This window comes from Ictalurus furcatus, chromosome 3, assembly GCF_023375685.1.
Source record: "Ictalurus furcatus strain D&B chromosome 3, Billie_1.0, whole genome shotgun sequence".
Lineage (NCBI taxonomy): Eukaryota > Metazoa > Chordata > Actinopteri > Siluriformes > Ictaluridae > Ictalurus > Ictalurus furcatus.
In genome coordinates, this window is record NC_071257.1 from 10,081,152 (window position 1) to 10,105,516 (window position 24,365).

Here is a 24,365-nt window from a genome sequence, read left to right on the forward strand (position 1 = left end):
TGTGGGCTTTTTTTTCAGGTCTGGTACGGAAGACTGTGTGGTTCTAATCTGCTGTGGACTTTATGATCTTCTAAGAGGTATCCTGCTACTGCTGCCGGATCTCATGCTGGAGGAAGTGATGGACAAACTGATCCAGCCTGAAGCCCTTGTCGTCTTGGTTAACCACCCATCTCCTCTCATTCAGCAAGGGGTTATAAAAGTACTTAAGTCAAAATTTTTCTTTTTTTTTTATACACTCTTTAATATAAACTCTTTCAGAAGCTGATGCCATAGAAACATGAGTTCAGTAACTGAGCAAATATTTCAGTGACTTGTGATTCTTCCTTCTGTATAGCACTGATATAACTTTAAATATTGTATTAATATCACAAGGATACTACTTATCCAAAACTTTTTTCTGTTGTAGACATCAAACATAGGTGTGACTAAATGTAGCATTGGCTATCTTACCTATATCTTGGCTATTTTACTTATATTACCATCTTCTGATGAAGTGTCTTAGAAAGCAGGGCTATACTGTGATAATTCAGACTGTTTGTTCTGTAATCCACATCATTCTCTCCACAATTTATTTGTTTGGCATACAAATTTGCAAAAGTTTGATATGTAAAATAGATTTAAGAAAAGATAATTATTGCTAAGGTGTCCATGAACATAGTATGACGCATCACACACTTCTTGTGTCTGATGATGTGTCTAATTTAGCTTCATTAAAGTGTGGCTGTACCATTGGTATAATAAAGTGAATCTTAGTCATTGTGTGGAAGCAACAGCCTAAAATATCTAAAATGTTGCTAGCATTAAGTGTGATTTTCTCACACAATGAATGTCAGACTTTGGTCAAGTTGTTGGATAGCGACATGCCATACTAAAAGTGATAAAAGTCTAATCAGTAATGCTATGTATACAATTATGCTATTATAGCAAAAAACTACACATGTGGTTGAAGTGAAACCTACACATCAGTCATAACATTACAAGAACCTGGCTAATATTGTGTAGGTCCCCCTTCTAACATCCTCATGAATACCAGGACCCAAGGTTTCCCAGCAGAACACTGTCCCAGCAATGTCCCTGCCGGCTTGCCAATTGTCCTTGCCAGCTTGCCTTCTTCCCATAGTGCATCTTGTTGCCATCTCTTCCCCAGGTAAGCGACATACCTGGCCATCCATGTGATGTAAAAGAAAATGTGATTCTTCAAACCAGGTCACCTTTTCCATTGCTCCATGGTCTAGTTCTGATGCTCACATGCTCATTGTAGGTGCTTTGCTGCACAGGGGTCAGCATGGGCCCTCTGACCGGTCTGCAGCTACGCAGCCCCATGCACAGTAAACTGTGATGCACTGTATGTTCTGACACCTTTCTATCATAGCCAGCCTTAAATTTTTCAGCAGCTTGTGCCAACATAGCTCTTTTATGGGATCGGACCAGACCGGCTAGCCTTTGCTCCCCATTCTCATGAGCCTTTGGTGCCCATGACCCTGTTGCTGGTTCACCGTTTTTCCTTCCTTGGACCACTTTTGGTAAGTACTAACCACTGCATACTGGGAACACCCCACAAGACCTGCCATTTTGGAGATGCTCTGACCCAGTTGTCTACCCATCCTGATTTCTCTCTTGTTAAAATCACTCAGATCCTTACTTTTTCACATTTTTCTTGCTTTCGACACATCAACTTTGAAAACTGATTGTTCACTTGCTGCCCAATGTATCTTACCTCTTGACAGGTGTCATTGTAATGACAAAAAGGATGTTATTCACTTCACCTGTCAGTGGTTTTAATGTTATGGCTGATTGATGTATAGTAGTTTTTCCTGGAAAAGCACTGCTTGGAGCATGTTTTGTGATGTATATGAAAAAAAGGGACATGTCACAGCACACTGTAATGATAACATCGATAACAGCAAGATGCGCACATTGTATTCATGATGGGAAGAAAAAAATATGGTTGTAGGGCTTTTTAAAAGCTGATGCATGCTGACCACCTTGCAGCTTCTTCGCATAGCTTCAAGTTAACCTGTAATCTATTTCCTATTACTGTTACTGACCAAGTATGTTTAAAAGGTGAGCCAACAGTCATGGGTTAGATACTCCAACAAAAAATATTGTGGCGTCTTCCCAATATACATACAGCTTCTGGATGCATATTTTAGCCGAGCCCAAAAGGAACAGAAAGAGAAGTTCATAAGGAACCATGGCTTTTCTCTGCTGGCCAACCAGTTGTATCTGCACCAGGGCACTCAGGGCGTGTTGGAGTGTTTTCTGGGAATGTTGTACGGTCGGACTGTAAGCTTAGAGGAGGAGTGAGTATTTTACATTTGATTAACTTTATTCAAATCTTTATGTGCTTGATCATTAAAAAAGTATTTATTTCGAGATATCCCTCTCATTATGCTTCTGAAACCAAGAAAACCTTTATCTTTAACTGATTTAATTTTTTGTTCTCCCTTGAAATAGCCTTGACCTAGAGGACATGGAAAGCGTTTCTCCATTCAGAAAGCGATCTGTGGTGCCCATACTGGGGCTTTTGGAAAACTCTTTGTATGATAACTCGCTGGTCCACAATGCCTTGTACGTGCTACTGCAGCTGCTGAATGCTTGCCCGAAACTGGCTGATATACTGCTGGACCATGGCCTCCTCTATGTACTCATCAACACCCTGTCCACTCTCAATGGCCTAGAGAATGGGTAATGATCATATATTTTTATCTGTAGAGTTTGGTATGAGGGATGAGTATGCAATGGAGACAGTACCCAGCCAATTTAAGTGAAATATTAATTTAGAAAGTAATTAATCAATTAAGTAATATAGAAAGTTAAAAACTGCACTGAAATTTTATTATGTTGGCTTGACAATGCCAACATACTGTTCTGATGTTTAATCTTATAATAATAACAACAATAATAACGATAATAATAATAATAATAATAATAATTATTATTATTATTATTATTATTATTATTATTATTAGGGGGCCAAGCACCAAAGGTGCGTAGGTACCCTATTGTTGTTGTTGTTCTTCTTCTTCTTCTGGCATCTAGGGTGTCTATGGCAGTCCATAAAATCATCTGGTAAAATTTTGTGAAATTTACCACACTGATTTGGGAGGGTCTAAGGAACATTCTGACCAAATTTGGGCCAAGTGCTGCCCAAAACTCTGGGCCTGATTTGGAAGTATTTTTATGGTTATAACGTTTGAACTGTGTGTCCAAAGTTTAAAAGCCAGGCATCACTGTATTCCCTGGGTCAAATGTGTGAAACTACAAATCATTCTTGAATCCCTTTGCCTATAGTTATGGCTCTGCTTTCCTCTGATTGCTTATGCAACAATTCTAGTGTATCTGTGAATGTGCAGCTCAGGGAGTCTGGGTGCTTGCCCCTGAAAATGCTGCTTGCAGCTCTTCTTCTTCTACTACTTCTTATTATTATTACAGGTTCAAGCATGAAGTGCTGGGTTAGATTTATTGTTTTTGTAAGGATCTTTATTAGGGGTTCAAGCACGAAGCACAGAAACCCTATTATATTATTATAAGGATTTTTATTATTATTAAGGGGCCAAGCCTCCTTCTTCTTCTTCTTCTTGCTACGATCTCTATAGCATCCCATAGAACTGTCTGGTTAAGAGTTGTGAAATTTGGCAGACTGATTAGAGAGGGTCTCAGGAACATTCTGACCAAAATTGGGCCAAGTACTACCAACGTTCCAAGCCCACCATCGGGTCAAATTTTGGGCTAATTTGGAAGTACTTGTGTGGTCATAACTTTTGAATTATGTGTCCAAAATAAATTTTAAAAAAAACTGCCATCCCTGGATTCCCTGGCTCTACAGCCACACTGTGGCGCTACAGTGATTAAAACAAATTTACAAAAATGGATATAGTTTGTGAACCATTTGTCAGAGACTCAAGTCGTATATCATTGGAATCCTTGGGTTAAGATGAAGAAAATGTATATCTTCGGTTTCATTTCCATGAAAAAATTTCTGCTACATTGGATTTTTTGCAAAACCTACTTCTGCAACCTAGTCCTAGGCTATTTGTCCGATTGGAACCCAACCAGTGTAGAAAGATTCTATTTAGTCCCATTATCAAGAATGATCAAATATACCCTCGCAATGACACATCAAAATATTTGAAGTGGGTGTGGCCACTTTTACTTAAAGGGGTCATATGATGCTTTTTAATGTTTTCCTTTTCCTTTAGTGTTTAATGTATCTGTTCATGTATAAGATCTGCAAAATTACAAAGCTCATAGTCTCCCACAAAGGGATTTATTCTATCTAACAGAGAATACCACTCCAGACCTGCCTAAAACTCCTCGATCGAAGTCCAGATATTACTTCCGCAAACGTCTACTATATCACTGAAATTTTAGCATAATCCCGCCCAAAGGCAGGCGTGAAGAAAGAAGGCGAGTCTTCAGTGAATTGTGTTGGTGCCATGTCGTGGAGACATTGTTTATTTCAATGCAAAGGCAAAACCCCTTTGTTTGGCTTTGCGAAAATGGACGAAATTAGGTATCAGTGGTTAACATTTATTTATAACTCTGTTCCTGAGCAGTACACCCCAAAGGTTTTCTTGTTCACAGCACATTTTATGGAGGACAGCTTCCTGAACCTGGGAGAGTGAAATGCAGGCTGTACACAAAGGCTACTCCTAAAAGTTGGGGCAATTTCCACTTTGCTCAGACAAATTTGCTCTTCTGAAGCAGAACCTGTAATATGTTTGATTATTTTATGAAGTATCTGCTACTGACTGTTCAAATATGGTGTTTTGTGTTGTGGCCCAGATCTCAGTTGTAGACCTCTGCTAATGTGCTAGCTAAAGTTATTGTGTTGAAGTAGTTTTGATATTCATTCAGCTGTGGGAATTTTTGCCTATAAACATGCAGAGTAACGCATATTGTTTGTCATTCTTACGATCTTCACAAGTGATAAAGTGCATAAAGTTCAGGACATAAAGTTGTTACAGTGAAGAAGACAAATTAAACTAAGAGAGTTACAAAATAAAAACTTACCACTGTGAAACATTCTGCTCAAATCGTGCTTGCAAAGTTGGTTCCGATTGATCTGCTCGATCATCTGCATGTTCTGAATCTGACTTGGGCTCGAACTGATTATTAACAACATTACTAACTGTGTTGCTTAGAAGATTAGAATTGCTTGTGAAGTCATTATCGTAAGGGGCATTTTGGCCAATCACAACGTAGTGGGTCAGCTAGCCAATCAGAGTGCACTGGGCTTTTCGGAAGGCGGGGCTTTGAAAAAAATGGAATTCTGTTGGAGCGTTTCAGGCAGCCTGGGAATAGTTGTACTGCAATAATGTAAAGTATGTGAAAAATAATGTGTTTTTTGAACATTAAAGCATGTTAACCTATTCTATTACACCCAATAAACAAAATAATGAACTTTTAAAAAACGTTTAAAAAGCATCATATGCACCCCTTTAAATGGCTATACCGCTTGAATGGAATGAGATATTTTCAGCGAAATTGACTCACTTGTTTATGGACCCACTCTGAGATCACACAAAAAAATTACTGAGTGTGACCAGTTGGTGGCACTAAAACAAGAAAAAAAAACATGAAATTGGCTCTAACTACAGAACAGGTCCAGTTGGCTTGAGAATTTGCTTGCCATGTCTTTGTCATATGCCCAATAATTTTTTATGAGGACAGTCGTGTATCTTGAAAAACATGGCCGCTATCAGCCAATTAAATTTCAGCAGCTATTATACAAGTGTTAACAAAGACCGATCAGAATGAAACTTGGTGAACTTGCTTGGTTCCAGAGGTCTGTGAGAAATTTGAAACTAGTTGACCACTGGGGCATTATACATTTTTCATGTGCTTAAATGGTTTTATATACCACAGTGTGTCACACAAACACTAGTAATTCATGTCACTTTGCCTCAAGAACCATTGCACTTATTTTTTTTTTTATTAAATATTTGCAAATAATTAATTAAAAAGTATACTTTTGGGAACTAGACCTAATTTTTTCGCTCAATCAAAATGAATCCAGTTCTAGACAATTGTTTAGACTACTTATATCAATAACTATAAAAAAGAGTGTTAAACTTTAAATTAATTTCCATGCCAGCAGGCAAAGAAGTTTGAACAGCGTGTGACCACTTTTATTTAAACGGCTATAACCCTTGAACAGAATGAGATATTTTCACCAAGCGTGGCAGATTTATGTAAGGGCTAAATCTGAGGTCACATACACAAAATGGCCAAACTTGGCAACATGGTGTGCTATAACAGGACAAAAGATTAAGTTGGTGCTAAATATGGAACCATTGGTCCTATCGACCTGAAATGTTGCAGAAAGGGTCTTTGTCGAAGGTCCCATCAGTGTCTATAAGGACAATTGTGATTCTTGAAAAATATGGCCGCTGTTGGTCAATCAATATTTTGGGTGTCATCCATTTTGAATTGTGTATTACACTATATTTTAGAAAATGCTTAGAGTATCGTTACAAATTTCAGTATGTATCCTTGTCTCCATGCCCTGAAGGTAGGCACAAAGTTTCGGGGCACCGCCACCTTGCCAAAAACAATGATAACAAATGTGCCTTGGTCACACTTTCCACCACTGTGAATTTTTTGAAAAACATATTTTTGCATTCCTCCTACAGTAGACTATTAGTCAGAACTTCACCAAATTTTGCTCAGATTATCTTCAGACAGTGAAGAGCAAAAATTGAGTGTGGCATAGTGTACCCAAAAGTCAATAACTCCTAATGGAAAACTCAACACTGCATGAGGTTAAGTAAGCACATGCAACATATATGATTCTTTAGAAGCATGCAAAATTTAATGGAGATCAGACAGTAGATGGCACCGCAACAGTTTTAATGTTTAAAAATTCTATTTCCTTTATGGTAAATGACCATATATTTCTTAAAATTATCTTGCTTTTTCTCAGATTTAGGTGCTTATATGCTTGTGCAATTGCAATAATAATAATAAAAATGATAACAATAAATTATTACTTTTACTGATGATGATGATGATGATGATAATAATAATAATAATAGTAATAATAGTAATAATAATAATGATGATGTGTCCAAGTGTTCGGCTTGGTCAAGGGAATCAGGTAATCTCATTTGGGAATTTATCCCACGTGCATGTCACGAGGAATTTCCTGTCTTGATTTCACAATACACGCTAATGTAAATGTAAATGTCTAGAGGAGAAAACAAGGCAAAGAAAGAAACTGTTTACATTTACAATTCTACCTGTAATACAGACTGTCATTTCAGCTACCTCTCTATCAATGCCTGCCTTCCTTTCTTTCTTTCTTAATTTCTTTCACACTGTCTCCACATTTCAAACTATATTATTGTCATCAATCTTTCTACCAGTAACACACTTTATCTATCTATCTATCTATCTATCTATCTATCTGTCAGTTCGTTCTGCAAAAATAATCGAAGGATCGCTTTAATATTAAAAAAAAAGAAAATAATAACCCCTACCCCCAACTGACAGAGCTCCACGAAACAAAGAATAAAGGAGAAAATAACTCAATAAAAGGCAAGTTAAGTAATAAAATCAATGCTGCCCATGTATCTTCAGTATACTTAAGCTACCCCTTGGGACTATGTAGTCCCACAATATATTTAACACAGAATTTTAAATTCAATTAAACATTATATCTTTTAAATACATTTCAATTTATTTTAATTTTATATTTTCTTTAAAAGGTTTCTTATAATCAGATTATAAGAAAAAATATAAGAAAAAAAATATTTTTCCTGAACATTTTTGTATACATCTAAATTTTATCCCAAGACTACTATACTATACTTTTAATAGATTTTGATTTATTTATTTCTGAAATTTGGAGGAAGAGGCATAATTTTCCCTAAATTTGAGGTTAGGGTAAATAATTTTTTTTTTTATAAATAAAAGCAATCAGGAAAACCTTCTCAGTAAAATAATAGATTTTTCAACAGAAAGAGACAAAAAATGCTCTTTCTGTAATTTATTAATGCAAAAAAAAAGGAAAAAAACACCAATTCTGTGGTTTGTATGTGGAAAATGTGTGAAAAGGAAATTGCATTATTTTCTAATACAATTCTACTTAATTGGAAAATAGGACTTGAAAGTTTTATTGTTTTAATACAACTTTTATTTAAACATGCCAGTATAAATCTAATTGCATTCACATTAGAGTATAAATCATTGTTGATGTTTGTAAAAAGGATGCAGAAAAAGTCTAAAGAAAACATTTTTTCCATTCTACCAATGATTGGCAGTGAAAATATAAACGTAGAAATGGATTGTAGGCGTAAGGTCCATGGAGTTTTGGTGGTTCGAATGGTAGAACGCACACCACAGAGAATATTAGTGCTTGTTCCAGTTTAAAAAAAAAAGAGAGACAAGGAAACATTTTTTCCTTTAGTATTAAAGTATGTACAATTTGGAAGTGTAATAATAACTGATAAGTGGAAAGGATACCATGGGTTAGAACTTCATTTTAAACACCTTAAAGTAAACCATTCCAAAAATTTTAAAGATCCACATCAGGTGCACATACCAACACAATCGAAGGTAATTAGGCACCGTAAAAAATTTTTTGCCAAATAATAAATGAAAAACAAACAAAGTGATCTGCTTAGGCTTACTTATGGCTATGGAAAAAAGAAATAACAATGAAATATCATTAATTAAAAAACTTTTAAATTAATTTTCGTTTCGTGGGTAAATTTTCTTTTTTTATGCTAACCCCAAATTTAGGGTAAATTATGCACTATCATCCCTGAAAATTTTATTTAAAAAATATTTTTCCTTAATATTTTTTTATATCCAAATTTTATCCCAAGACTACTATACTTTAATAGATTTTGATTTATTTCATTCTGAAATTTATTGAAGAATATTTTCCTAGAAAATAATTTAGATTTATCTAATATCTAAAACTATTCTTCTTGAACAATTTTAATTTATTGAATTTTTTTATTATTTCAACAATAGTTTTCATTTTTCTTATTAAATTTAGTTTTGCACATTTCAGAAACGTGTATTTTTTTTTAAAACAAGTGAAACAAGTGCTTTCTTTTTGGAATCTGTTGAAATGTTCTAATTAGGAAGGTCTATAGATATAAAAAGAGAATTTTTTTTGTCGTATATTGTGATTATTATAATATATATAATTATTTTTTTTTCAAATATACACCTAGCAGTGCATTAAATGGAGAAAGGGATGATAGTGCAACAAATTTTCAAACTATTGAAGTTTTTTTTTTTGGATATAATTCAAATAATGGTCAAGAAACTTTTTGTCTTAAGCATACAGTTTAAACATTAGATTCTTTAAAGGAAAGTGATTCAGACATATGGGTAAACCTTTATAAGAATTTAATCATAATGCAGGAAATGGCTATTTAAATTGTTGTATTATGATAAATCTTCTAAACTTTTCTTCAAAAAATCAAGAGAAAAATGCAAAGAACAGAAATGGAACAATGGCAATCGACAGTCTGAAAAGACAATTAAAGTTTTCAACCAAATAATCAAAGGCTGATTTATTCAACAGATACTTTACAGAAAAGTATTTCCGAGATTCAAAATCTGCAAAACAAAAACTGTGTTCTGTTTAAAATTAATTCTTAATGCTTTTGTCCCTATTATAATATATGAACATGTTCTTATTTCTTGCTATGAATGTGTAGGCAATCTCCTTTAAAATTTAAAACTAAAAACATCATATTTTCAAGCCACCCAAAGCCCTGAAGGATTTATTTCACATAGAAGGGATTTTGAACAAATTTTGAGCAAATCAGTTCTATGGCGATATTTTGGAGCTGATAAATCAGCTGATTCACATTTAAAAATGCGTATACTCGCGTACTGTTTACCAGACTCCCCTATGACAACCACAAGTGTTTGAACAATATCAAAAGACACTAACTCACTGAACACACAAAAATTACAACATATGGTTTTCCAGCAGCAATAATAATAATAACACCCAATGAACAATTTACAAGCTATCCCTCAACCCCAGAAAACCCCATGCTAAATTCGCACAATACTAGGATGCAACCTTGTCAAGGAGATCATATTTCAATTAAATAGAATCTTTAGGTTATTCATATGAAGGAAGTCAAGTATCTTCGAATATGAATACAGAATATATTAACAAATCCATCTCGTACCATTTTTTTTAATGACGCTGGTTCAAGTCCAAACCAAAGTCCCTTTTCAATATCTTCTTTGCGCAGTGGATCAAGTCAAGGAAGTCCTCAATTTAATGATGGCGCTGGTTCAAGTCTGAACACAGTCAATGTTCCAGTATCTTCTGGGCTCAGTGGATCAAGTCAGGGAATGCAATATGAACAGCAAGATTACTTTACAAGAATAGATGGTGTTGTACCACAAAGACTGGGTTCTACACAAATTACAATGCCAGACTTGATCGGACAACCCCCCTTAAATGAACAATATCAAGAATAATTTCGAATGAATCCTATTCTGAATTAAGGGGCTCTTAGCCCCCTTCACATAAATAGCACTGTCATGCACCACATTAAAATTACAAAAGTTTTCCTTTGTTATAACTGTTTAGTACCTAATAAAATTGACATGACTTACAAAATAGTAAAGGATAAACAAGTAAATGAAAACGTTTAGAAAATTGTTTTTGTAAGGTTATATCAAAATATTCGGGTAACTAAATTTTTTTTTCTCCTCATTCTAACCTTATTTTAGAGGGTAAAAAAAAAATTGTAAACAAGCGAAATAGTAATTGGTCATATTATACCAACTAAATTACTTTTAGGGTATCAATTATTTAATTATTTTAGTTTGTTTGTTACTGAACTCAAAGTTCTTTAATTATTTGTAAAGGAGTGGAAAAGGCTTTTCTTCAGAATTTTACCAAGAGCAAGGGGGAATATTGGTTTTAAAAAATTGTATTAAAGAATCATTAAGGAAATTAAAGAATTTGATTTTTAAAAAATTTATATTAATTCAAATAGAATTTGAAAGGTATTATCGAACATTTATAGTTTTTCTTAGTTAGGCTTTACTTTTAAGATGCACATTACCTTAAAACTGATGACGATTTTAAACTTTCAGGCTGGATTCAGCCAACATCAAAGTTTGTCATGACGACCTTTACCTATCTAGTTCTAGCTTAACTGAAGTATAATTTCCTGCACAGCATGCTTTTATCTACATGGGTATAATTTAATAAGAAAACTATGATTTAGCCTTGAAGAACAATCCTAGGTTAATGTCCAATATAATTATCTTAAATGCATGGGAGTTTGGTTAGGTGGTGATATGAAAGAGGAGCTGCATTGCTTGTGCAGTCTGGTTAAAGGTATTGTTTTAATATAAAATGAAAATACTACATTTAAGTGTCATGTTTGCATTACTTTTTACAGGATTCCTCAAAATGACTTCAGACTTCTTGTATGTGACATACAGCAGCTGCTGGTGGCAGTAACCATCCACGCCTGCAGTTCATCTGGCTACCAGTATTTTCGCATCATTGAGGATCTCATCACTTTGCTGGGTTTTATGCAGGGCAGCAAAGTATATCGCACTCAGGGTAAATAACACTTGTCATTAAGTACTTAAACGATTATAACATTATTAGCAAATGATCCATTAAAACTACTACTCGTCTACAATTAGAAATGGCTAGGGCCTTGCAGTTCCGTGTCCTCCTATCAGCCATTGACTTCATTAAGACAACGGCCAATCAGGACCCTCGGAAGTTGAGCACCTCTGTCCACACTTCTGTCTCCCTGCAGCACACTGTCCATCAGAAACGCAAAAGCATTGCAGGTGAGAATTGGCCATGTAAACATAGTTCAGGTCTGTTAATGCACAGTAAAATGGTTTGAGTCTTTATATTGTCCATGTATTATATACTTTGTAAAAGTTATTAAATCTCAAGGGGTATGCTCCATGAGAAATTTCTCTGAGTTTCCTAGCCATCAATGAGTTTTCTATCTCCTGACAAGTTTGAACATAGCTTGGTTTGGCTTGGTCACTATTATTCGTCTGCATGTATTCTGACTGAATCCATTATGGAAGTTCAAAGTGAAACCCCAGCATGCATATCTAAATAAAGATGTTTACCTAACTCAGCTCTATGGGGCTATAAATAGGATGAAAATGTGGATTGACTGGTTGTCCTTAAGGATAAAGGTGGGAATCAAATATGATATCAATATGATTACAATCATATACTCAAATTGTTGTGTTTTAAAACTTACCTGCCTCAAGGTTCAGTGGGTCTGAAAGACTCCATAATTCCCCGTATACCTCGGCAGCACTACTGCTCCTATGACCAGATACCCTGTGCATTCAGCTTCCTGTCCCTGGATAGCCCTTTCCTTTCCCAAGTGAATTCTCTTCCTATTTTCCCCCCTCCGAAACAGGTAGCCTTTTGGCCCCTTGACATCCTAATAGACAACACCATCTTCTCTCACATTACTGACTCTGTATGCTGTCGACTGAAGGCCCTTTTCCACTGATGCTGTGGTTGTTCCAGTTCAGTTCAACTTTATTTGTATAGTGCAGGGCTCTACGGTAACACTTCTTTTTTAGGGCAACTTATACTCCTAATTCCAAAAATTTAGGAGCACGGTTGAAGTTTAGTTTTTTTTTTTTTGTTTTGTTTTTTTTTTTATTTTTTTTTTTTTTAGAGATGGTAATGTTAACGTGCCACAGTATAACGCACAAGTAGGCATGAGAAAACTTGAGCTTGACAATTATGACAGAATTTAGGAACATAGTGTGAGCCATGACAAATTAATTTACCTTCTGATAAACTAAATGTAATATTTTCAGTTAATTTTACAGGCTGTATGCAAAAAACAACCGTTAACCTGTTCCACCTTGTAAACAAATACAAAAAATCTCAATGTTCAGTCTTTGAAGTCTGCTCCTCTTAAATATATTTAAAGCTACACTTTTAGCCATTTTCCAAATTCTCCAAAGCCAAGTCTCGAACTGCTCTGTGTATAATGTGTATATAGGCCTATCTGAATAATCTCATGTAGGATGTGATTGGGTGAGTTCATTTATCCGCCAGATGCAAAGCGCTTTAGTTTAATGGTGTTCATTACTGATGCTCCGATCAGGATTTTTACAGCCAATACGATTTCTTGTCATCTTGGTCGACCGAAACTGATCCAAGTACTAATCTTTATTTTTCTTTAAGCTTTAATCAGGAGTTCTATCATAAACAGTTAAATGTAAGCTCTCTGCTCATGGTCACTTTTAATTAAAATAATAGCAATGAGAAATACTGTTGGATAATTGATAAATAAACAAGCATAAAATGTTAATTTTTAAATCTTAAACAATAAAGAGTCCTAATTAAAAGTAGACTAATATAAAAATGATCCATATTTGGAAAAAGAAGGGTAATAGCCTTCTAAGGAAATAGCCTACTAAGATATTCAAATTGATATTAAACGCAACCTATTGTAATTAAACATTATTTCATTTCTCATTTTATTTATATTTTATGAATTTATTATAATGTCTATTTTTTATATTAAATAATTTATTTATAACTATATTTTCTGTCTTTACATTTTATTAGTTTTTTTTTTTGTTTGTTTATCAGTTGTTCCTTTTAGAACAGTTCCCATAGTACAATGTTGATATGTGTGCTGATAATATTGTGTTTTGGGGTATTAATTAAAAACATGAAAACTGGGGTTGACTTTTCTAGTGATATTTGGCAACCCCGAGCTTAAATGAAGTGAATACGCTGTCTATTAGAGTTGGTGAAGGGAGTGAAGAGAGTGCAGCAGCGTACTGTATGTTTGTAGACTGAATAGTTGCTAATCTTGATTATGATTGGTGAGGAATTATTTAATAAATAAGTTTGAATTAAACCCCACCATTATTATTATTATTAATAATATTATTATTACTTTACTCTGCCCGACGCCGCTGTGTCTACACAAGCATGTCATAGACGCAGGTTCAGGTCATTTTGAGTGATCAGTAAAAGATGGGGGTTTGTGAGATTGGGAAGTTGAGAGAAGCAGATGATGTACCGTGTTACTCTTTTCATCATAATGGCTTCTTTGCAGTATCTGCACACTTGTTCGGTTGACTGAGGTGATGAAAAGCAGTGCGAAAGTAACTGTTGCGCATTTTGGACTTCCTGTAGTTTTTATTCCGATCGTATTATACAACTCCGAACAGGTCACCTGCGCCTAAATATTTCAAGTACTTTTCAGTCGCAAATGCAAGTGAAATGGTCGCACTGTAGAGCCCGGTAGTGCTTTTAACAATGGAAATTGTCACAAATCAGTTTTACAGAAACATATAAATTCAGGATATAAATTTAAAATTTAAAATTGCAAAATGAGCAAGCCAGAGGCAACGGTGGCAAGGAAAAAAATTCTGATGCGATATGAGGAGACGCATCCTCGTCTGGGTGCAATTATGCATAATTCCTTTCTATATACAAAAAGTGCAGTTGTGTAACCAGAAACTTTATTATGGTTTTCACATGAAGCCTGTTTTGATGAGGTGGGCAGTTTATTACATGTGCTAATTGTCACATGGTTAAAGATGCACAGTGTGATGTGCATGTGATGAAATTACTGAAAGAACTATGAGTTTCACTTTGTATTGTATTTTTGTAGATTTGATAGGTTTTGAAAGTAATGTGAAAGTAAAATAATTAGTAATCTGATTACTTTTTACATGCAGTAATCAGATTACAATTTTAAAGTAGTAATTAGTATTCTGTAGTGGATTCCTTCTTTTTCCTTTTTTTTTTTCTTTTTTTTTTAGTGATTTACCCAATGCTGGCCACTGCTAAGGGAGTAATTTATTATTTTTTTAGCAGAGGTTCGATTGGTTCTGGAATTATCTGTTTGAAGCAGCATCTAGGTAAGGGGCCTAGTATACAATTTGATGATTTTGATGAGGAAATTAGTTAAATTTGTCCAGTCTCTCTAAAGGGAGTAAAACACTCTAATTACAGATCTGATTTGGTTATATTATTATCTACAGAGTTGGTTATCAAATTGTCTGGTTTTAAAAGGTCTTAATATTGTGGTGTGCATGTTTCCATGGTGGTCTTATTCCTAATGAATTTTGCTACAGTCTTAAATAAGAATCTAGGATTATTTTTGTTATCTTCTATTAGGTTGGAGAGAGATGCTGATCTAGCAGCCCTAAGAGATTTTCTATAGCTCAGGAGGCTCTCCTTCCATGCTATTTGAAATACTACCAATTTAGTTTGATGCCATTTGCATTCTAATTTTTGAGTTATCTGTTTTAAGGTGTGTGTGTGATTGTCATACCAGGTTGCTAGTTTTTTCTCTCTAATTGTTTTCCTTTTAAGTGGAGCTACATTATCTAGAGTGTAGCAAAACATTGACTTTAAGCATTCAGTTGTCTGATCAAGTTCTGTTAGGTCAGATGATGATCCAGTCATAGTTGATAACTCTGGGAGATTAAACTCTGATAAACTCTGTGCAGTTGCTGACATGAATGCATGTTTGACATGGTAGCATGGCATGGTGCATATATTATGACTAAGACGCATTTTAAATGACACTAGATGATCTGATAGATTCAGACTGTGGAAATTTGACTATATTTTCTGTATTTAATCCTAATGTTAGTATTAAATCAAGAGTGTGACCACCATTATGAGTCCTATTACGTTCTGACTAACCCCTAATGAATCTAGAATGGACACAGCTGCTGTTCTCAGAGGATCTTCCAGATTAACAAAATGAAAATTATTGTCTCCAAAAATTAATGCTTTGTTTAAACAGATGAAATACGCAAATTCACAAAGGAATCCAGAATATGGCCCTGAGGGTCTGTAAATAATAATTGGCTGAAATGACTGGGTAGACTTTTTTGGCACTACATACAGTCCTGTGAAAAAATATTTGATTTCTGCTGTTTTTGTTTATATTGCTGGCTCAAATTTTGCCTATTACCTGAAGACACTTAACATAGAAACAGATACACACATATTCAATTGGAGCAAGAAAAATAAGACACCAGCCGTGAGTGAGAAGAAGCAAGGGTCCAGGTTTATTCGTTCCGTTCCACCACACGAGATCCCCACAGTTTGAGACGTCCCAAAATGCGATCTCAAAAACCAGAGCTGAAGCTCTTCTATTTATACGGTTTTCTTAGGGTCAGGATGACCCAGACACCAATATGTTTAGAGTTAGCTGTCCCAGAACACCATTACGTATGTTAACCCTTATCTTGCAGGTGCAGCTTGGCTCCAAAATATATTTTGTTTTGTTTCACTCTTTAACAATAACCTGACCTTGTCTGTGTCCGACTCCGCCGACGCCGGTCCCAAACCCGGGTGAAAAAGGAGGAGGGTTGGGCATCAGGCTAGCATCCTGATCCCGTAAAATTTATCTTGCTACGGAAACAACAAGCAAAAATCAGCGGTCTAAACAATACCGGCGCGATGACCCTGTTTCTCCCTTGATGACGGTGCTGGAGCAAAGCCGAAAGGTCGTCCAGCGCCCAATGCAAAACGGGATACTCGACGCCAATACGATCACACGAATTGGAACCTGGAACGTGCGAACGTTGTATCAGTGTGGGAGACTGGAGCAGCTTCTGCGCGAATTCGACAATTACCGGCTTGACATTCTTGGTGTCAGCGAAATGAGGTGGACGGGTAATGGAAAAATGACAAGCGACAGGAAGATCGTCCTGTATTCGGGAGCCAAAGAACATCATGTGCACGGCGTCGAGATGGTCCTGAGTAAAACCGCGGCACAGGCACTCGTTGGATGGAAACCGATCAGTGATCGCATCCTTACCGCCCGTTTTCAGTCTCGCCATGCTAAAATTACTGTTATTCAAGTCTACGCACCGACAAATGAGGCAGATGATGAAGAGAAGGACGCCTTCTACGACCAGCTGCAAGACACAATCGCGGTTGTCCTCAACCCAACCATGACATAAAGATCCTCCTTGGCGACATGAATGCGCAACTCAGCAGCGACCGTCAGGGCTGGGAAAACGTGATCGGACCTCATGGATCGGCAGCAGTAACGAATGATAATGGAGAGCGTCTCCTATCCCTATGCAATCTTAACAACCTTTGCATCGGGAATACATATTTCATTCACAAACGGATTCACAAAAAGACGTGGCGGTCACCAGATGGGGCCACTCACAATGAAATCGACTATGTATGCATCCATCGACGGTGGCGCTCGGCTTTACGTGACGTACGGGTTTTTCGCGGCGCCGACGTCGGATCTGATCACCACTTGCTTGTGACCTCAATCCGACTAAAATTGAAAAGAGTGGCCGGACACAACACCGTTCGGTCATTTGCCTCCGAGAAATTGAAGGACCGCGTGAACGCCGAGCGCTTCCACATTGAACTCGCTAACCGATTCCAGATTCTTGACAACTCGGCCAGCATCGAAGAACAATGGGCACAGATCAAGGATGCTGCCATCGAGACGGCAGAGAGAACGATTGGTCGACGGCGTGGAACGCAGCGAGAACGGTGGATTCAGGACCGGACATGGTCATTGCTCGATGAAAGACGGGTCAAGAAACGTCAGCGCGATCAAGCAAAGACCGAAGAGGAGCGAAATGAAGCATCGCAGGCGTACCGAGAACTCGACCGCAGGGTCAAGAGGAGTTGCCGAGCAGACAAGAAGGACTGGCTGGACCGGAAGGGCACTGAAGCACAAGTGGCTGCGGACCAGGGTGACAGCAGGACTCTGTTTCGTGTGGTTAGAGACCTCACTCGGGCCCGAAGCAGTTCCACTGGGCCGATAAGGGATACAACCGGCAGGATGCTAGTTAGCAAAGAAGAGCAGGACGCGCGTTGGGTGGAACATTTCAAAAACACCCTAAACCAGCCGGCTCCCGTAGCCACGCATGACTTTACAGTCTTTCCTCCTCCCTATGAGCTGGAAGTGGACATGAGCGACATCATGGATGCTGAGGTCGCTGCAGCGATTCGTCATCTGAAAAACAACAAAGCACCTGGTCTTGACCAAATCTCGGCAGAAATGCTGAAAGTGGGTGGTGATGAAGTTGTACGGGTGCTCACTACGCTGCTCAATGACTGCTGGCACATGGAACGTGTCCCAAATGACTGGAGACAGGGTGTCATCGTCAAATTACCTAAGAAAGGTAATCTCGCAGACTGTAACAATTGGAGAGGCATCACCCTTCTGTCTGTCCCAGGCAAGGTTTTTTGTCTCGTCCTCCTCAAACGGATACTGCGAGCAGTCGATCAGGCTCTACGGGACGAACAGGCCGGGTTTAGAAGCGGTCGGTCGTGCACTGAACAAATCTTTGCTCTTCGAAACATCATTGAACAAAGCTCTGAATATCAGAAACCGCTTTTGGTCAACTTTATAGACTTTAAGAAGGCGTTTGACAGTGTCCACCGGAAATCGCTTTGGAACATCGCACGGCTATATGGCATTCCACAGCGGTTTATCGCCATTTTCCAGAACTTATATCAGGATTCTAGCTGTTGCATCCGGACGGACACAGGTCATACTGCCTTTTTCACCGTCGAGACCGGAGTTAGACAGGGCTGCATTCTTTCACCATTCTTTTTCCTCATGATGATGGACTTCGTCATGCGACGAGCACTAACACAGCCAGCGTCTGGAATTCCGTGGACAGGCCAGGGACGCCTGACCGACCTGGAATTCGCCGACGATATTGTGCTATTGGCGCAGAATGGGAAAGTTTTACAGGAGATGACCACTAGCCTGGAGCACGAAGCAGCCAAAGTTGGGTTACGGATCAGCACTGACAAGACCAACGTCATGGCGGTCGGCCGGATGACGCCGGTGCGGATCACGGTGAGCAATCAGCTGATCGAAGAAGTCAAACAGTTTACCTACCTTGGCAGCATTGTGGCTGCGGATGGTGGGACTAACGCGGATGTCAATCGCAGAATCGGCAGAGCATTTGCAGTCTTCCAACAGCTACAGCCGATTTGGGCTAGACGAACTATCCACACCAACAACAAACTTCGCCTGTTTAATAGCATCATCATCCCAACCGCCATCTATGCATCTGAAACTTGGACGAGCTCGAGGGCAGTCATCCACAAGCTGAATGTGTTTCAGCAGCGATGCCTGAGAAGAATACTCAGTGTATCATACCGTGATCGTATTTCAAATGAAGAAATTCTAAGAAGAACAAACTCCCGCAGCCTGGCAGAAATGGTCGTAGAGTGAAGAATGCGCTTTGCAGGACACATTCTATGGATGTCTGACCACCGCCACGCAAAGATCGCGCTGCGCTGGACGCCGCCACGGGGGAAGAGAAAAGTAGGGCGGCCGCATAATACATGGCGACGAACATTCACGGAAGATCTACGAACGCTCGACGTCAAGTGGGAAGATGTGGAAATCGACGCTGCCAGCCGAGCCCGCTGGCGAATGCTTGTTGCCCGATGCGCCCCGCTGCGCGGACGGAACTAACTAACTAACTGTCTGTGTCACTGTGACTGGATTTTCATCGAGAACGGACACTTTCAAACACACCATCTCAACATTATAAGTAAATTTTATGTTTGTTCTACATTTCTTTTTTTGTTTATAGTGCTTGCATGTACATTACTCTATAAGAGTTTTTCATGAAACAGAATATGAAACAGATTAATTTCTGTTTTCTGCATACACACCAGGCCTCTCTGTGTGTGTGTGTGTGTGTGTGTGTGTGTGTGTGTGTGTGTGTGTGTGTGTGTGTCTTAGGTGAACATCTGTTCATACATTCCACCAGCCCAGTGAATTCTCAATAAGATTACATATTACTCATACTAGGGCTCCCTCGTGTTTATTTCATGTATATTTTATATACAACAATATCTCATGCTAAATTGTTTCAGAAATTATAACAAAATCTAAGATAAAACAAAGACAACCTGAGAAAACACAAAATACAGTTTTTAAATGATAATGTTATTTATTGAAGCAAAAAAGCTATCCAATACCAACTTGGCCTGTGTGAAAATGTATTTGCCCCATAGTTACTAATTCCCCAAATCTAATAAACTGCATTCATAATGGATTCAGCTGGACTAGATGCAACCAGGCCTCATTACTGCAAACCCAGTTTAATCAAATCACCACTTAAATAGAACTTTTTCAACAGCATGAAGTTGGTTAAAATATCTGACATAGTAACACACTATGCCAAAATTGAAAGAAATTCCAGAAATTATTAGGAAGAAGGTGATTGAATTACATCAGTGTGAGAAGGGTTACAAAGCTATCTCAAAGGCTCTGGGACTCCAAAGGACCACTTATTTTGCTTCAATAAAAAAAAATAAAATCTGTATTGTGTGTTTACTCAGGTTGCCTTTGTTTTATGTTGTATTTCGTTTGAAGATCTAAAACTATTTAGTATATGAGATACACAAAAACAGAAGAAATCAGGATGTATCAGCACTGTATGTCCAGTGCTATGGCTCCTGGTATACACCTAACTAAAGCTGCTGGTGCCCCTAAAGGCCTAGCTAGGTTCACATGCCTATAGTCAGAGCTCCTTCAGGTTTCTCAGCAGGTACTTCACTGAGGAGCGCAAACATAGATAGATAGATAAGATAGGCAGAATAGGAAAGTGGAAAATGAAAATGATACAACAAACGAATATTGACCAAAAAAATGTATAATTTGAATGCTGACACAGGCAAGAAACTCCTGCCAAATGATTTACTTCACAGGAAGTTCCAGAGCTGGTTCCATGCTTTTCCACTGCAAAAGAATCGTTTCATACCATGCACTCACACCGGCAGTAGAGTGACGCAACAAAGCATCCAGATATTATTAAATTTTCAATAAGAGCAAGCAATTTCTGGTGATAGTACCTGAAGGAATCATTAGTGAAGCAAAGTGGATAGGGTGATTGATGCATCAAAGTTGAGCAAACTTTATGCAAATGAGACGCAAAGCAATTTGGTGTCAACCAGAGTGATGACAGATTGTGGTGTGTTTTAGGGTCCTTCTGACACATTTTTAGAGAGGAAACATCAGATTTATGATCAAATAGGTGGTTTTATATACGGCCTGTAGGTAATCTATATGGATATTACATTAGTCTGGTGCTAGAAGTTAAATAATGGCAGCAAAGTAAAGACAAGAGCACTTAGGATTTGGGCAACATGAGGCATTGTCAGTGCTTCCAATGTCAGTGCATTTGTAAAATGTGCTGTCATAGTTTGTAAAATCAGTTCAATTACAGCACTGCTGGTCTGGAACCAGGAACTAATAGGAGGTTTGGGGCAGGGGTGTTTTTCCTTAGAATAACTTAAGTAAATCAAAGGAATTTCATGTCTGCCATTAAAACAAGATTGGAATAGTGCTTGGCACTTTAAAAATTAATGTTCACCAAAATTCACAATATTAAATATCGAAATATTGCAAACATGAATACGTGACTTTACTTGAAGTTGCTACAAACTAAATAGGAGTTGCATTGTTGTCCATGGCAATGTCTCCGAACTGTCTGTGAAGAATTGAATTTTAGATAGTAAAATGTGTTCTAGAATTAAAACTCAAGCAAGTCAGACTTCTGATTACTTAATGGTTTGGTTCTCAAACTAGTGGAAACATGGATTAGCCTTTAAAAATGCAACAGCAACTTTTCAGTAGAATGGGGGTATGATTCACCCCACTTATTTAACTGCATGATTGCTTGTACTTTACCAGAAGATATTACTGGTGCCTAAGTGTGTGATCATTAATTTATTTTTAATCTACTGCATGTTTGACTGAATGCCAGAGAAAGGCATTAACCTCCTACATGTCCTCCTATATGGCTTTCATGTTCTGTGTCTGAGAAAGACAGGAACATATAATGCTGTGTTTGTGGTGCCTTGTAAGTGGTAATTTTCAAGTTGTAATAATGTCATTTCCCACACTGACATGTTCAAAATGCGAAGTTGGAAAAAAACACAGATGCCTCCATGAAAGCATGCCTCTTGTTTGCTCGGTCAGAGCATGCAAAGCTCATAAAAAGCTACTTTAGCCACACTTTTACAGTTACAGGGCTGAGTGGCTACTGGTGCTGTTTATTATAGTGAAGTTCAAACATTCATGTAATATTTTGGACTGAAATTACAAAATACAAGTAACTTAGCAACAAAATAACCAGTGAACAATAATGAGTAGCATTAGCAACAAACTAACCAGCTAACGTTAGTTAACTCTAATGTTCATGATTACCTTCTCCAAACAGCAATTTATATGGTCAGTGTTATCCATTTAACCAAGTACTGTGTCTGTATATTAACTTATCTAAAGCCAATACTGTTATAAACTAATTTTAAAGTATATAAGGGGTACATTATACTATTTACAGTATGCATGGCCAAGTTGATTTGACGTCACTCCGTATACGGGGAAGACTACTCCAAGTTGACGAGTTGAAATTTCAAGTTGAGGGACCGTTTTCGGCGGCTTTTACTGGTTGTGTAGGCGGGGAATTACAAGTTACAACTTTGCCTCAAACGCAGCCTAAATATACAGATGCTTGGATTTACCAGATATGTCATTGATTGTCTGAAAAATGAATGTTCTTTACTTGTCACTCCAGGATTTATCAGACTGACCACATATGTATTATTTGTGTGTATGTGTATATACGGCCCAGGCCAGCAGAAATTCTCCTTAGTACAATCAGATTCATTGCTGATGCGGATGCGCTCTGTGGCCAATGATGAGCTTACCCAAATGATGCAACGGCGAATGAGTCAGGAAAACCCCATCAGAGCCTGTGAGACCGAGTTTATTCAGAGGCTGCAGAGACTTGTGGTGCTGGCTGTCAACAGAATAATATACTATGGTAAACCTCTTGTTCTTTCCTCTCTTATATATGTCCAGCAACTTTTTGTACCATCTCTTTCATTTTTGTGGGGATAATGTGGACATGAAATAACATCCTTCATATAATACTCTTGAGTGGGTACTCTTAGACAGTCAGGGTGATATTTGGTTATTAAATCATGGCTAATTTGCTGAACAAATAGACAAATGATCTATGATTATTGAGTCTAGAAGACAGGTGAATGAATAGTTTGAAATTGGTTTGAAATACCCACACAATTCTTAAATAATTTTAATAATTTGGAAAGATTAATATTTTAAATAACTATCTTATAATAAATATAAATACATATTTTAGTTAATTTAATTTATTTTAAATTAGATGCTGTAGCTAATCTGTTGATGCTTAGATGACTGTACAAATTCATAACTGGAGTCCATATTCAGCTACTTATGTTTCTGCATAAAATATCACTGATTAATTTGCTTTTTGTGCATACCTTATTACTCAACAGACAACAGTAAGGATTTCCTTGACCTACTAAACTTTCCAGAGTCTCCTGATCACACAGTGAGCACACCCTTACATGCTGAGCAAATATCACAGGAAAACAGCATCACACATCCTGCTCCTTTCCCACTCGCTGATATGAGATGTTTCCAGAAAGATCTTCTCAAGCTCATGATGGAGGGCCTAAAAATCGGGCTGGTTAGTGGCACATGCCACACTGATTCATATCATACATTTGTTTAATACATCATACTATACACTCACCATACACTTTATTAGGAACACCTGTAAACCTGCACATTCATGCAGTTCTAATCGGCCAATAATGTGGTATCAGCACAATGCATAAAATCATGCAAATACAGGTTAAAAGCTTCAGTTAATGTTCACATCAAATGACAGAATGACAAAAAGGTGTGATCTCTGTAACTTTGATGGTGGCATGGATGTTGGTTCCAGAAGGGCTAGTTTGAGTACTTCATAAACTGCTGATCTCCTGGGAATTTAACACACAACAGTCTCTAGAGTTTACTCTGAATGGTGAGAAAAACAAAAAACACTGAGTGAGCCACAGTTCTGTGGGTGGAAATGCCTTGTTGAGAGGGCAGAGGAAAATGCCAGATTGTTTCGAGCTGTCAGGAAGGATATAGTAACTCAAATAATCACGCTTTACAAGTGTGGTCAGCAGAAAAGCATCTTAGAATGCACAAAGCAATTAACCTTAAGGTGGATAGACTACAACAGCAGAAGACCACATTGAGTTCCACTCCTCTCTGCCAAGAGCAGGAATCATGTACATAGACTAATTAAAACTAGACAGTTGAAGATTGAAAAAAGACCAGGTGAATTTTTTTCTAATCTTCAAATGTCCAGATTCAGTGTGCCCATGATAGCTTTGGATTCTTCTAAAACGAAGGTCAGTTGGGCCTGCTCAGCATTTTTACACATGCCGCAGATTGTGGTAGGATTTTACTTGCTTAATTGTATTATGTTTGTGTATAAAAAAAGTGAAACAAGTTGATATATTTGAAATATATTCCATCTCCAGT

General features: G+C 37.4%; 1 protein-coding gene across 6 annotated transcripts in view; it reads left to right on the forward strand.

The window, feature by feature from the left end:
• lyst (lysosomal trafficking regulator) overlaps positions 1-24,365 on the forward strand; it is a 238,577-nt gene that overhangs the window by 132,195 nt on the left and 82,017 nt on the right. For all 6 annotated transcript variants that reach the window (XM_053620709.1, XM_053620710.1, XM_053620711.1 and 3 more), the window contains 7 exons: positions 19-199; positions 2,134-2,303; positions 2,458-2,688; positions 11,403-11,569; positions 11,656-11,808; positions 22,633-22,824; positions 23,321-23,514. In XM_053620709.1, coding sequence (XP_053476684.1) covers positions 19-199; positions 2,134-2,303; positions 2,458-2,688; positions 11,403-11,569; positions 11,656-11,808; positions 22,633-22,824; positions 23,321-23,514 — 1,288 coding nt within the window. The remainder of the gene's footprint in view (positions 1-18; positions 200-2,133; positions 2,304-2,457; positions 2,689-11,402; positions 11,570-11,655; positions 11,809-22,632; positions 22,825-23,320; positions 23,515-24,365) is intronic.